Raw genomic sequence first — 14,273 nt, 5'->3', positions numbered from 1 at the left:
ATGTTTTTAAAATTTAAAGAAATAGGTAGTAGAAGTAGTGGTAGATTATTGACACGTTATAATGACCCCGCGTTTTTTTGGTAAAAATATTTCAAAATTTTGAAAGGAAAATGATGAATTTTGCAGTAAATATATATATATATATATATATATATATATATATATATATATATATATATATATATATAATATATATATATATATATATATAATATATATATATAAATGAGCACCCCACAAATTTTGGTCTCTCATTTTTGGATTTGACGAAGCTTTGATATTGATTAAAATATATGGGTTATTTTATCTTTTAATGATTTTTGATGGATAAATTTAAGTTTTTATTACATGTCAACCAGTCGTGAAAGTTCAGATCAGGTTTATTGTAGTTTGTTGACCAAATACATTTAGTGAATCATCATTTCTGTGTACTAAATCATTTGATCCTTTCTACTATCAGGGGCATTCAGTTGCATTTTAGAGGAGTGTTTTATCGTGAAATGCTATACTATATTTTGTAGCCATTTAAGTTGAGAATGTTCAAAGTGAAATTAATGTACCTTTGTCCTTGTTTAATACAATTTCTTTAAAATTCCAGATAAAGTAATTCGCAGAAATTAGAGCCAGGGATCAAATGGCTTGAGGGTTAAAGGTGAGGGTTTGCCTTTTGCTGCATGCATAATGTGAACTTTTTACTTCAGCTTAGACTGTTAAACTGTGATATGTTTTGTTTTATATCACTGTAAAGTACTTAGAGCATGTGGCAACGGAGTGAAGCGCTATATAAAGGCCATTTATTATTATTAAAAATTTGTACATCTAGAACCTTTCATTTTTATGCAAGGGTCTCTGAAGCCACCCCTACCCCTTAAAATGCGGAAATCAAGCAAAATTAGAAATTTAGTAGGCTCACAATTTGTAATGTTGAATATGATGATCAGCAAATTCGGACCCCACAACCTGTTGAATAAGGCATTTTGCATTCATTCGCCTCTCGATAAAGATATATGAATGGTTAGTGTCACTGACAATCCTGTAGGAAAGGTTTCACAAAATATTGGGCTATTTAGCTCACTTCCATTGCATGAAATAAAATCTTTGCTCAAGCGGCCTGCTGGAGAAATAAATGAAGCAGGGTAAAGCCGTGGATATACTTTATATATATATATATATATATATATATATATATATATATATATATATATATAAATAATAATATATATATATATATATATATATATATATATATATAAATAGATAGTGATGTTTATTTTTCACTGTTGATTATGGTTAAAATGAAATATGTTGTTGAAAATCATTAACATTATTTAACATTGATTTTCATCAAATAAGCCACAATAATTTTTATCTCTAATTCATTCGCCTTAGATTTCTGATAACGATGTTTAAAAGAAGTTTTTCGGGACTTTCAAAAACTCTGAAGTCATTTGAGCGCCAGTTAAAAAGGGACAATAAAATAATCAAAAGTTTAGATCTAGCTAGCCATGTGCCATAGAAAAATAAGACAAAAGGGACTAGTTCACTAGAAATCAGAAGCAGATCAAAGAGCAGTATTTACATTTATATCCTTTTAGCTAGTCTGAAACCACCAGGAAATCCCACACTGACAGTGAGAATACAAAAGGGAAACACTAAAAAGGTTACGAAAGAAGCATTGTATCAAAAACCTACCAATTACATAGTCAATAATAGAAAGATGGATTTACAAAGGAAGAAATTATCATATTTCATTAAAATATATGTACATCTGTTTCCCTCTCTGCAAAAGACCCCAGGCGAGACCAAATGGCAGCATATCAAAGAAAAGGAAAAAGACATTCACATAGAAGGGAGAAACGATTTAGGGGAATTGAATAGCTAGGCCGTAGACAGATGAAGACATTGTCTGTCACAGGGTCCAACATTCCCCCACCTTTAGAGGAATTTCAGCCGCTCAATATAATGATCAAAAGCAGTGTTTTAAATTACCAAAACATCAAAAAGCATACATTTTCTATATAATACATTAATTAATGATAAATTAATTTAAGGGCTACTCAATGCCATTTTACCCCCTCTTCGTCTGTGTTAAAGGAAAGAATAATTATTTCCGTTTAACAAAGACAAAGAGGAAAATATTTTCAAACAGATGTTAAAATTAACATGGCTGTAATTATTTTTCCTCATGCACGGATTTTGGTGGATTTTTCATGGGAGGCTAGAACATGGTCTCGTTTCATCTGAATAAAATTAGCTTGGTACCAAATCTTCCAGGTCAAACTTTAAACCTACTGGATTAAAAGGTGTATGCATAATGTAATCCTTCTCTCTCTCTCTCTCTCTCTCTTCCTCTCTCTCTCTCCTCTCTCTCTCTCTCTCTCTCTCTCCCTTTTCAAGGACTCTCCTGATCTAGAATGGAGCACTTTTTCCTGGCAGATGACTTACTTGTTGCCACTGCTTGCTGGTCATGTTTTTATGGTCATTTCCTCAATCGTTTACAGATTAAAGATTGGGTGAGATTTTCTAAAAATTAAAAGCATGCTCAATTATAAAGTTAACATCTCATATATTTATGGTGGCCCTGTGTTTTGCTTTAACACGAAATTGGTTCCTTTAATCCCTTAAATTTAAAACAGTAGCCCTGCTGAATATTCCTACCTTGGATGCTGATGTAGGGGCATCTTTCTAATTTATTGATGGAAATGTACCACAAAATGAAACATATCTTCAAAGATTTTCTGCATAGTACACATGAATGGTCTGCAACATATGTTCTGGCAAATTGGGCGATACTGTTATTTAAGAGTTCAATTAATCATCTGAGACTTTGAGATTTAAAATTAAAGTACAGTGCAGCACAGAAATCTCGAACATGCAAATCTTGAAATGATGCAAATCTTGAGCACGTCTCAATTCCCCCTTTAAATCCCTATTTTTCAATAGAAAATTTCCAATGGTTATTGGAGGCCAACACGGAAATTTCAAAGTAACTTGACATTCACTTGCATTGTAGTTGATATAATTCTTTTTCCAAATATTTATATTGAACGGAGACAAAAGAGGCTATTTCTATGAGTGCATGTATGTTGTGTAATTTATATATAATAATATATATATATATATATATATATATATAATATATAGTGTGTTGTGTGTGTGTGTGTGTGTGTGTATGTGTGTGTGTAGACGAAGTTTGAAGCATGTTTGACCAATCTCTTAGGCATTCAATGCTTCATTCTGTCCAGTTCTAAAGTGTACCAATACTAGTGGGGGACTAATGGGACAGTGATGGCCTGATGCTTTTAATGTTCTGTATTAAAATCAAACAAGCGATTCGAGGTTGAAAAGATAGGATGAGAGGTGAGGTGCGAGGGAGATAACTGAGGAATGATAGTAATAATTAATAAACTGATTCGTAGGTAATGACATCACTGCTGGCTTTATCTTCTTATTAAGAATACGCAAAGGAAAACCTTATTCCTCCCCTGTAACTGCATGAAACAAGATGCACTAAATGGTATACCTTTACCAAAACCATCCACTTTTACCCTCCTCACGTTCTTCTTCATATTCTCTGTAAAATTACACAGAAAACTTGAAAACATAGAAACCTAAAAAAAAAAAAAAAAAAAAAAAAAAAAAAAAAAAAAAAAAAAAAAAAAAGAAAGACCCCAAAAATAGGCCAAGTCTTGACTTTTTTTTAGATTTTCGTGTGCACTGTAGTTGTTAGGAAGAGAAAGCTCAATATTAGTGACTAAGTAAAGTTTTATTTTTCAGCTGGAGTAAATTAATGCTTTTGAATCAAGCCTGTGCGTCAATAGAAGCACAGTAAGCACTGTTTACCAAGGCCTCAGCTTTGATAAACTTTGAATTACATTCATCATCTAATCCCTTCCGCCCCCCCCCCCCCCCCGAAAAAAAGAGAGAGTAAAAGAAAGAACAAAACAAAGCAAAAAAAAACAACAACCCAACATATTATTTTAAAGACGAATCCAAAATAATTAATTATTGTATAGAAGCCTTATAGTTGAAGAGAAGCAAGTCTTATAATGCTTTCTATGTTTTTTTACTTTCGACCTGACTCGGGGATAAAGAGAGCGTGAGGTGAATGCTCAACTTCAAACCTATTAATAGAGACCAGCATACTGTATATCTGCTGCTGTATACCAGTTTTGAATGCCAGGACTGGAAATGTCAACTAATCTGACAAAGGTTTGAAGATGGTTAAAACATTCCCAAGGTGGGACAGTTTATCAACCTATGCAAAGCATCATAATAATTATAACCAAGTATAATTATTTTTATTTTTATTATACATGTGTATGCATTTGTGTGATGTTTGTGTGCTTTGTGTTTGGGTGTTTAGTATGGATATAGGTATGGTGCATGTCAAGAGTTAGTGATACACTGAATCAATCGAATGATGTTTTGTATAGTTAGATAAAACTGTCTGTTTTGACCACAAACATTTTTTAGAATACTTGTGATGGCCATAAATGGGCATTTATCTAAAAATATAGGCAAACCTTTTTTGATATTTTAAAAAGCTTATTTCAAATATTTGTTTTTTTGTGAAATTTGTCAGTTTTTTACTTTTTTTTTTTCACCCTCTTGGAATTCCACATGAATCAAATCAAAACAAACTCCTGCATTTCAGAGAAAAGTGTATTTTTAGATAATATAATGGTCTATCTTCATACTCATAATTTATTGTCAATGGTCAATTAGTTTTTGACCCTGTGTTTTTATTAAAAATGGAACTAATCTAACAATTTCAGTTTCCACGACAACAGACAAATATTCTTTGCATGCCGTGTATGCTCTTTTTACTTCTTGAATCTCTAGCTATTAAGTGAATTGGGTTACATTGTTATGTCATCTATTATGAAAATTAAAATAAAAATATTGCTGCGCATGTCCCCTTAAACTGATCTTTTTTAAATATAATACACAACATTCTTGATCACGTTGGGTAATATTTATACATAGTATGACCCACCTTCTCGTGACGATGTATTTTGATGTAGGAAATTGAATTTATATGTAACTTGGGCTTATTTTGTAATCTTTATGGCGGAGAACAATACATGATACAAAGTTCATATTTCTTATGGTTTATTTATTAATTCACTTTTCATGGTCCAATTGAAGACTGGTTTTCCAAAACTCATTAACCCGATTTTTCTACTTTTTGAGATTTTCCACCAATGAGATAAATTGAAATGTAAATTTTATTTTAAGCATCAACTGGCACAAGACTTTCCCCTATATTTGCATGAATTTGAAGTTTAAATATGATAAAATGATAGACCAAATGAGAAATGTTAAGGGAAATAATCCTCCATATTTAAAAATGGGAAAAGCGGAGATAGGGAGTTTTGGAAAACCACTTTTCAATTCATTCTGAGCTAATTCTATTTTGGGGCAGTGGATCGCAATTCAGGCTCCTATATAAATATTTAAATCAGTATATTTTTTCCTAGTAATAATTGGCAAATTATCCCCACCCCTTGACTATACTACCAGCTTTTTGCATTGAAAGAAAATCTTTCCAAAAACCATCCACCATCTGCTGCCACATCTGCCAACACAATAGTTTGCAGTTACTTAATCCATTGAAATGTCCATCAACAACTTTTCTTAATCTAATTCTCTCCTAAACAATCCTCTGTAGTCTCTTTACCCAGTTAATTTCCTGTATTTTGATTCCTTCAATAATTGTACGTATTCATTGTATTCCCCTTATCAATTAAAAAAAATCCATTTACGTTTATTTCAGAAAGATTTACTTTTTCAAACCTCCGACAGCTTGGGTATAGCGTCTTAAATTAATCAAAGGAGTGTGTCACTTAGCAAAAGAAGGCAAATTTGTTGTCATGCCAACGCCTTTTTAAAAATCTCCAACTTAGTTTAGGTCCCAAGCATGAGAGTGTAATTGTGCCTATTCAATAGAATGATAGTTCAGCACTCAATGATTAATTAATGATCTTCATCATGATAACATGTTATTGTACCTTGAGCCATACGTTTCCACATTTTACATTCACAAGTACTCAAACTACACCTCTTTAAGCCGCCTGGATGAAATTTTTGGAAAATTTCAAAATATGGCACAATATATTAAGACGGCAATTTAGTTTAGGTCCCAAGCATGAGAGTTTACTTGTGCCTATTCAATATTATGATAATTCAGCAGTCAATTATTAATCATTAATCTTCATCATGATGTTAATAATTTATTTTCCATCTTGTTCACTTACAGGTTCAGAGATCACTGAGGTTCTTATATGATTTCCTGGCTATAGCTTGTTTTTTTGGTGTCCGAGCCACTTTGTTGTGTCTCGTAGAAAGCATTATTATGTACCTTGTTACTCGACAAAGACATACCTCCATAGTGTGGGTTATAGCACTCTTCTTCACTACCACTCTTAATATCGAGTGGTTTGTGAATAAGCAGTTGGTAATATCAGAATGAATAATGGTGTTATTTTTCAAGGATAGACATTTGAAAGAATTAACTTTCCTGTGTGGACTGTCAAAAGTGAAAATTTGTCCATGTCCAAAATTAAGGCATCATTCAAAGGTTAAATTTTACCTCTAGATTTAAATGGTGTTATGTATTATTACAAAAGAAATAAATTTATTTACACAACTGTTAAGATTTAAAATTTATTCTCAATCTCATGTCCATTGATAAATATTTATGTCGAGAGACGTCATGTCCTAGAAGGCTCATAACTCAAAATAAGTAGCATTCTTGAAAATAGATGGGAACCTCACATGTATATTCAATAGTTTTTTTCTGAAAATTCCAGAGTGAAATGTTTTTGAAAAGAAAGATTTTTTTTTATTTGTCATAGTTTACATTAGAACAAATTTAACATTTGGAAGACTTGTATTTAAAAGTAAACATGAAATTGGTCTGATAATAACTTTTCACCATAGATAATTAATTCAGAGAGTGATCTGCAAAAAGAAAGTAATTGATTGTTAATAAGGTGACAAGAAAATCAAAATGGATATCATCTGATTTTATTTAGCTATATCTTTATAATCTAAAAAAAAAATGGGGTTGGGGGGCAAACATTGTTTCGTACAGCCATTACTACATTATTGCCCACAAACACAGACTTACTGGCATGGCAGATTTAAAAAAATTATAAAACTATTCTCAACTGATTGGTATAGGAGTAACTTGCTACCCTTTTCTAAATTACGTGTATTTTTTTCACCCCTTGACTCAAATGATTATTCAGATAATCTGCAAGAGCATAATATCAGTCATTTGATGAATAGCACCAGTTTAGATGAGTTGGCAGATTGGCTTTTACCTACAAAAGTAGCATGTATAGTGTATTTGTTTAGCTTAAAAGGCATAATTTCAGGTTTCTTAAACTTTTCTCATGGATTTCCATATTTATGGAATAAATCAGTATGGGTGAATGGACCCATTTTATTATAATTATCCAACAGGAAGTATAAGCTTGTCAACAGACATTCTTTTCTTCTAGTTTTGTTTGCTAAACAATGATTTGACATTGTATTGAATTCGATAGTTCTATGTAAATGTACTGCATCGAAATCAATACTTGATCCGTTTGTATTTAGATTTGATTGATCAATACTGCATAAATATATTTCAAGATTACATTAGAGTTATTATGGCCCACTGATTATATGTCACTCACTTAAGCTATGGTATTCAGCTCGTTTTAGTTTTAGAAATTTAGTTTAAGCTTTACGGGGCTCATTTCCCCCTACTTTTCTTGCCCTCAAGTATTGTCAAAATTTACTCTTTCCTGTGAAAATGTGGGCTTTTTATCAGTATTAATCTTTAAAAAATATTATCATTTTCTTTTATTCCTTTAAAAAAAAACGCCACTAGATTATACTCCAGCTAGAAATTAAAGTAAATACTGTCAAATTATTACCCAAGAGATAACTTTGCCTTAACCGATTTAGAACATTTTGAGTATTCTCAGGCTTGTTGCAGTTATTCCCCTTTTTAGAAGACTTGAATTTTTTATAAAAAGAAATAAAATTAAATTTAACCCTATTCCACTCCCAATTTTCATAGTCCTATTCATACCCCATGGGGTGGATTTACACCCCTATTCCAATGATAAGAAAAAATGTGAGTTACCCTATTCTTTTCCATTGGGGTGGTTTTACACCCCTAGTCAAATGGTAAGAAAAAAGCTTTTTACCCTATTCTTATCCAATGGGGTGGTTTTGCACCCCTAAGTTAATATAGGAAAATATGAAAAGAACTATTATTATTATTGCTTTTATTATTATTATTATTGTTATTATTATTATTATTATTATTATTATTATTATTGTTATTATTATTATTATTATTATTATTATTATTATTATTATTATTATTATTATTATTATTATTATTATTATTATTATTATTATTATTATTATTATATTATTATTATTATTAATTATTGTTATCATTATTATTATTTGTTATATTATTATTATTATTATTATTATTATTATATTATTATTATTATTATTATTATTATTATTATTATTATTATTATTATTATTATTATTATTACCATTATTATTATTATTATTATTATTATTATTATTATTATTATTATTATTATTATTATTATTCATTCATTCCGCCAGTTTTTACCATACTTAGTGCAAAGAATAGAGATAATAAAATAGAGTTTTGTTTCACAGCTTGTTCTATTTTTATTTTTTACATTTTCCACACCATGACTCTGACTCTGATCCAACTTTTTCATTCCTTCCCCTTCCTGTTTGTCACATGTTCCTTTTACAATAATTACAACACAGAGCAGATATTCCTATCTCCCTGTTCCTAAGGTTGTTCTATTTTGTTTTGAATATTAATTTGATTCATTCATTACAATAAAATCAAAACGAAGTGAAAATGGCGGCGGATGCAAATAGGAATGTTTTTCAAGCATTTCAAGGGCCCTCAACAACTGATGAAAACAGTTCAGACTTTATTGATCTCCAGTCAGTTCATCTTTCAGATCCGTCACTCTTAGAAAGAAGTTTCAACTCTACATCAGGTAAGTCCCTTCTGAATCTATTCTTGGTTGTTTTGTTTTGTTAGGGTTAACCTCTCTTTCAACTACTATAGGTCACATAAAGATACTGCACTACTTTGACAATTATTTATGCGAATCAGACTAAGACATGCAGTGTAGCACAAATCTTAGCCAGTAAGTGTTGACAGACACCAGGCCAGCCAGCCGTATCACTTTTCCTATAATATGCCACGTCTGGCAGGGAGCTGATAAAATAGCTGATATAATAACTGTGTGTTTGTCTTTGGTTTGATAAGCTTATCTACTGTACAATTTTGAGCATATAGGGTCACGTAAAGCACTTATAGTATAGGGTCTACTCTGGATTCACTTCCGGAAAGATGTATTTTAATCAGCGAACATGTAGTCGGTAAATCCAATTCTAATATATATTGAGAAATTCATGTATAGTAAGTATGCAAACAGACCACCCTGTTCTTTCATTTTGCTGTATTATATGTTCCATTTATTTTGCATCATTCTCTACAGATGTGTGCCGTGAAGACCTTGCTGATTTCAATTATGAATCTTCCCTCATTGATGATCCCAATGTACCATATTCAAGTCATTCAAATGCACCAAGCTTACAGAATATGGGGCGGCATTGCAGCAGACCCTGTGGCCAGAGCAACAATGACAATGAAGCGTTTTCTGAACCTAACAAATGCTCTAAGGTTTGACGACAGGACTACAAGAACAGTCAGAAGGGCCAGGGATGTTTTTGCGCCAATGAGGGACCTTTTTGATACCATCAACAATCAACTTTCTAAGATATATACTCCAGACATGAACCTTACAGTGGATGAGCAATTAATCCCAGGGAGCGGGAGAGTCAAGTTTCTTCAATATTTACCAAGCAAACCGGATAAGTATGGATTGAAAATATTCTGGATATGTGATTCTAAGACTGCTTATCCACTGAAAGCAATTCCCTATCTTGGAAAATATGGAGAAAGGAGGACAAATTTAGGAAAAGAAACTGTCAAGGAATTAGCTATGCCATATTGCAAAAGTGGTAGAAAGATTACTTTTGATAATTTTTTCACGGACAAAGAGCTTTTGTTATGGCTCAGAAAGCAAGGATTGACAGGAGTTGGGACAGTTCGAAATTTAAATATGGCAAGGATTTGAAAAAATCAGAATCAAGCTTTGCTTTCACTTTTGAATTGTCTTTAGTCAGCCATAAATCAAACCACAAGAAAAATGTAATTGTTTTGAGTTCAATGCACAATTCTAAGGATGTTGATGACGGGCCCAAAAGAAAACCTGAAATGGTGAAGTACTATAATCAAACAAAAGGTGGAGTTGATACGTTTGACCAGATGTGTCACAGTCTGACAACCAAAAGAAAGTGCCGAAGGTGGCCAATGGTGATTTTTTACAACCTGTTGGTCACGGTTGGAATTTCATCTCAAATAATTTATAGGAAATTTTTTCCACAAAGCGCTCTCGCACAGGAAAAGAGAAGGGCAGAGTTTCAGGAGGACTTGGCAAGATGCCGATTGCAGGATCATCTATCTCGCAGATAAGCAAAGCTGAGGAAGCCTAACATTATGTTAGAACTCTCAATCCAGCATGTTTGTGAAGTATGGAAAATCACAAGACCAAACCATGCTGAACAAATGAGACAAACTGCTAGTGGCACACCATCAAACAAGCGAAAAGGAGAGCAGGGGAGATGCTGGGGCAGCCCAAGGAAGAAGGACCGGAAATTTAGAACTTCAAGCAGTTCATTTGGCAGATTTGTTTGTAAAGAGCACTCACTTCTCGTATGCAAGTCCTGTTGAAAGTGATAACAAGAGATAATGGGAGGCAGAGAGTTGAGAGAGGATGACAAACTGATAGACAGACAAAAAGAAATATTTTGGACCCTGGACCCTGGTAGACCAAAGGAAGGGAGGGGAGAGGGATTGGCATGTTGCTCGATGTTACATTCTTCACTATTCTCGTCATTCAAAGTCTTTTCTGACTGGTAAGTTTGCTTTGTTATCAAATTTATGAACGTTAATACTGTTATAATGCCTTTTTAAAGTTATTATGTTATTACATTTGACTTGATATTTTTGTTGTTACCCTATTAAATTTTGATTTTGAAACTCATTTCTTCCAGTTGGTTACGAGAAGAAATAAATTTAATTCATGTTTCATGTTTTTTTAAAATTAACTGATATGCGTGTAATATATCATACATATCAAAAATTAAAATAAAATAAAAGTTGCCACCGTGTTATATTTCGCTTGTTCCAAAGATAAAATTTAATTTCAATAAAATTCACTTGGTTTTTAAAAATAAAACTCATTATGGTCTCAGTTTTACTTATTGTGTTATTGTTTTTCTATTTCATGTGTGTTTTGTATATATACATGTATTAATACTATCAAAATAGGTTAATGAAATCCTTGTCTGTTTATTGCTTGTTTATATAGGTATTTGATTTAGTTGCTCATGTTTTCTCTATACATAGGATGGGGTGTAAAACCACCCCATAGGATTCAAATAGGAATGTTCCATTTTTTTCTCATATTGTCATGGGGTGGTTTTACACCCCATCGGATATGAATAGGGTATCTGACATTTTATACCTATATAACCCAAAATATATTATACTGATATAAATGATACTTTGTGGTCACAATTATCATATAACAATTAGCGATTACATAAAATTTCAACTTTCTAGCTCAAAAAATAAAAAAGTTATTGGTGAAAAACATAGGGCTAGGGTGTAAAACCACCCCATGGAGTGGAATAGGGTTAATCTGATTTGTCCGAATGTCAATGGAGGTTGATAATAATGGGTGTCTGTTTTTCAACTTATAAGATGATTTACGTCTGAAGAACTCTCAATTCACTCCAATGTAAATGTTGCTGCTCAATGCTCGAAGAAATAAATATTATGAAATTGAATGTAAGTTTCAGTTTTATTCACATTCTAATAAATATAAAAAACCTCTTTTTAAAAATAATAATTAAAATTATTTTTATTTTATTTCAGATCGATTTTGTGGAACACAATGGACCAGATAATGTTGTTTTCTTTACTGCCATCGCATATGTGCACATTCGTCTGATCAGTGGCTCTATTGAAATTATCAAATATAAGAATTCTGCTGATAAGTCCTACACATCCAAAGAAATCACAACTAAAATGGACAACCTTCATGAAAAATCTGCTTCCAGTATTGACAAGAATTATGATTCCAAACATAATCCATTCGACACAGTGTCCATAATTGACTTTTTAACATATATCTTTTATCTACCAGTATTTTTCCATGGTCCAATCTTGACGTTTGATCAGTTTTTACCCCAACATACAAAGTTTTACAAATCACATGACCATAATTTTAATCTAAAGGACATTTCCAAGAGAATGATGAAGATCATAGTATTTGCATTATTCATTGAGTTTCAGTCCCATTTTATGTTCATATCAGGAATCCAAGCTCACCCAATGATGGTTCGAAATATGTCAGTACCAGCAGTTATTGGTTTAGGTGTTTGGCAGGGCCAATATTTCCACCTAAAGTACTTGTGCCTATTTGGGATAGGCTCTGTGTTTTCAGTATTAGATGGCCTGACACCCCCACCGCCACCTGCTTGTATCAGCTGGGTGTACTCTTTCTCTGATATGTGGAAATATTTCGATGTCGGGTTGTATAATTTTGTCAAGAGATACATCTACATTCCTTGGGGAGGTTCAAAAGCTGGATTCCTACACCAAATTTTTGGAGCAATCCTAGCTTTTGCTTTTATCTGTTACTGGCATGGTGCACATTCTGACGTTCTGGTCTGGTGCTGTGGAAATTTGATTGTCATCATTGTGGAAATAACAGCGAGACGTTTTGAAAACTCAATGTTAGGATCGAACTTGGTATGTATTGGCAATAACTACTCATAAAATCAAAATGTTCTACTAGCATTTGTTGAATCAGTCATTGGGATAATTAATATGTTTAAGTGTATCATTCTGGGTTGGGTCTTTTGACCTTCCATGGTGGGCAAGAGGCCACTTGCTGTATCTTCCATCCCCCTGTATCTGTTTTCTGAGTTGCTTTCTGTCTTAGTCTTGGAATCTGATGACTTGGGTTTGTCCTGGCCCTTGCCAGAGCCCTTGACTGAGAGGAAAATATCAAATGTATAGTGTTAGTTTTGGGAGGTGATATTTATTTTCATTGTAAATCATCTCTTTGTTATGAGCAGATCGTTTGTATATAAAAAAAATTGTTTTGAATATATCCTGTTAACATTTGAGTGTAATCCATTTAATGGGACCCTGTTCTGATGTCTTGCTCTTGAAATATACACCTATTTCTTATTTGAACCAATTCCACGTTTTTTAAACTTTTCCTTGGGTACTTTAATTGTAATTGTAGAATTATTTGACTATCCCATTTTCCTCCTTTTTACTGGCGCCGATATGACCTAAATGTGTTGCTTTAAGATAAAATAAAATACAAATATGCAAAAATTGGCAAATTCCTTATAATGTTCTTTCCCCCAACCATCTCACTCCTCTCTCCAAATAGCTATGAGAAGAAAAATGAATGTAATGTTTGTTTTAAAACGTGTCCTTGTCTCTCATTCTGTTGTCTACTGATGATTTTTTTGGGGTTAGATTTGACTATAGAAACTGCCAAACCATTAATTTATTAGCAAACATTAGCTGATTAAATCAATAAGTTGCAATATTATTAATGGTATGCAAATTTGATTTATTTCTTAATGTTCAGCTTTTTTGTATGTAAACATTGGCAAGCTTAATACTTACACTCACTCTCATCGTAAAATCAAACTCTCAACTTTATTATAAATTTCACCTTCAAATTTTGGCGATATACTTATAAATTTGTTTGACAAAAATGAGAAAAGGTAAATCAATATATAAAACTGTAGAATTAATGTTAAATGAAAAAGATTTTTTATAAGAGTAAAAGAAGCAAAACTATTGTTTATGAATAAAGTGCTGTATTCACATTTCTGAATAAGTTTGTTTGCAATTGTCTGATATCCTGTGAATAGAATGCTGATCTATCTAACATTACTTGGTGAGCCATCATTTGACTTTTCGGCAACCCATTTCTGGAATTCCCTTTTACTCCAACTGAAATGTCCAAAATTCCTTGATGCAATCAAATCTGGAATGATATATCACATATCCCTTTGTAATTGTAATTGTGTCTGGAATG

At 32.2% G+C, this 14,273-nt stretch overlaps 1 protein-coding gene across 1 annotated transcript in view; it reads left to right on the top strand.

Moving 5' to 3' along the window:
* The window catches only part of LOC144980418 (protein-cysteine N-palmitoyltransferase HHAT-like), a 64,386-nt gene extending 50,647 nt beyond the window's left edge, over positions 1-13,739 (top strand). Inside the window, exon 4 of the mRNA XM_078928089.1 lies at positions 12,080-13,739. Coding sequence (XP_078784215.1) covers positions 12,080-12,985 — 906 coding nt within the window. The 3' untranslated portion in view covers positions 12,986-13,739. The remainder of the gene's footprint in view (positions 1-12,079) is intronic.
* The last annotated feature ends 534 nt before the right edge of the window (positions 13,740-14,273 follow it).

This window comes from Berghia stephanieae, chromosome 1 (assembly GCF_034508935.2).
Source record: "Berghia stephanieae isolate SIO BIC M18660-M18661 chromosome 1, UCSD_Bste_1.3, whole genome shotgun sequence".
In the NCBI taxonomy this organism is placed as follows: domain Eukaryota; kingdom Metazoa; phylum Mollusca; class Gastropoda; order Nudibranchia; family Aeolidiidae; genus Berghia; species Berghia stephanieae.
The sequence above is the reverse complement of the archived record's forward strand: the minus strand, read 5'-3'. Positions and strand labels throughout refer to the sequence as shown.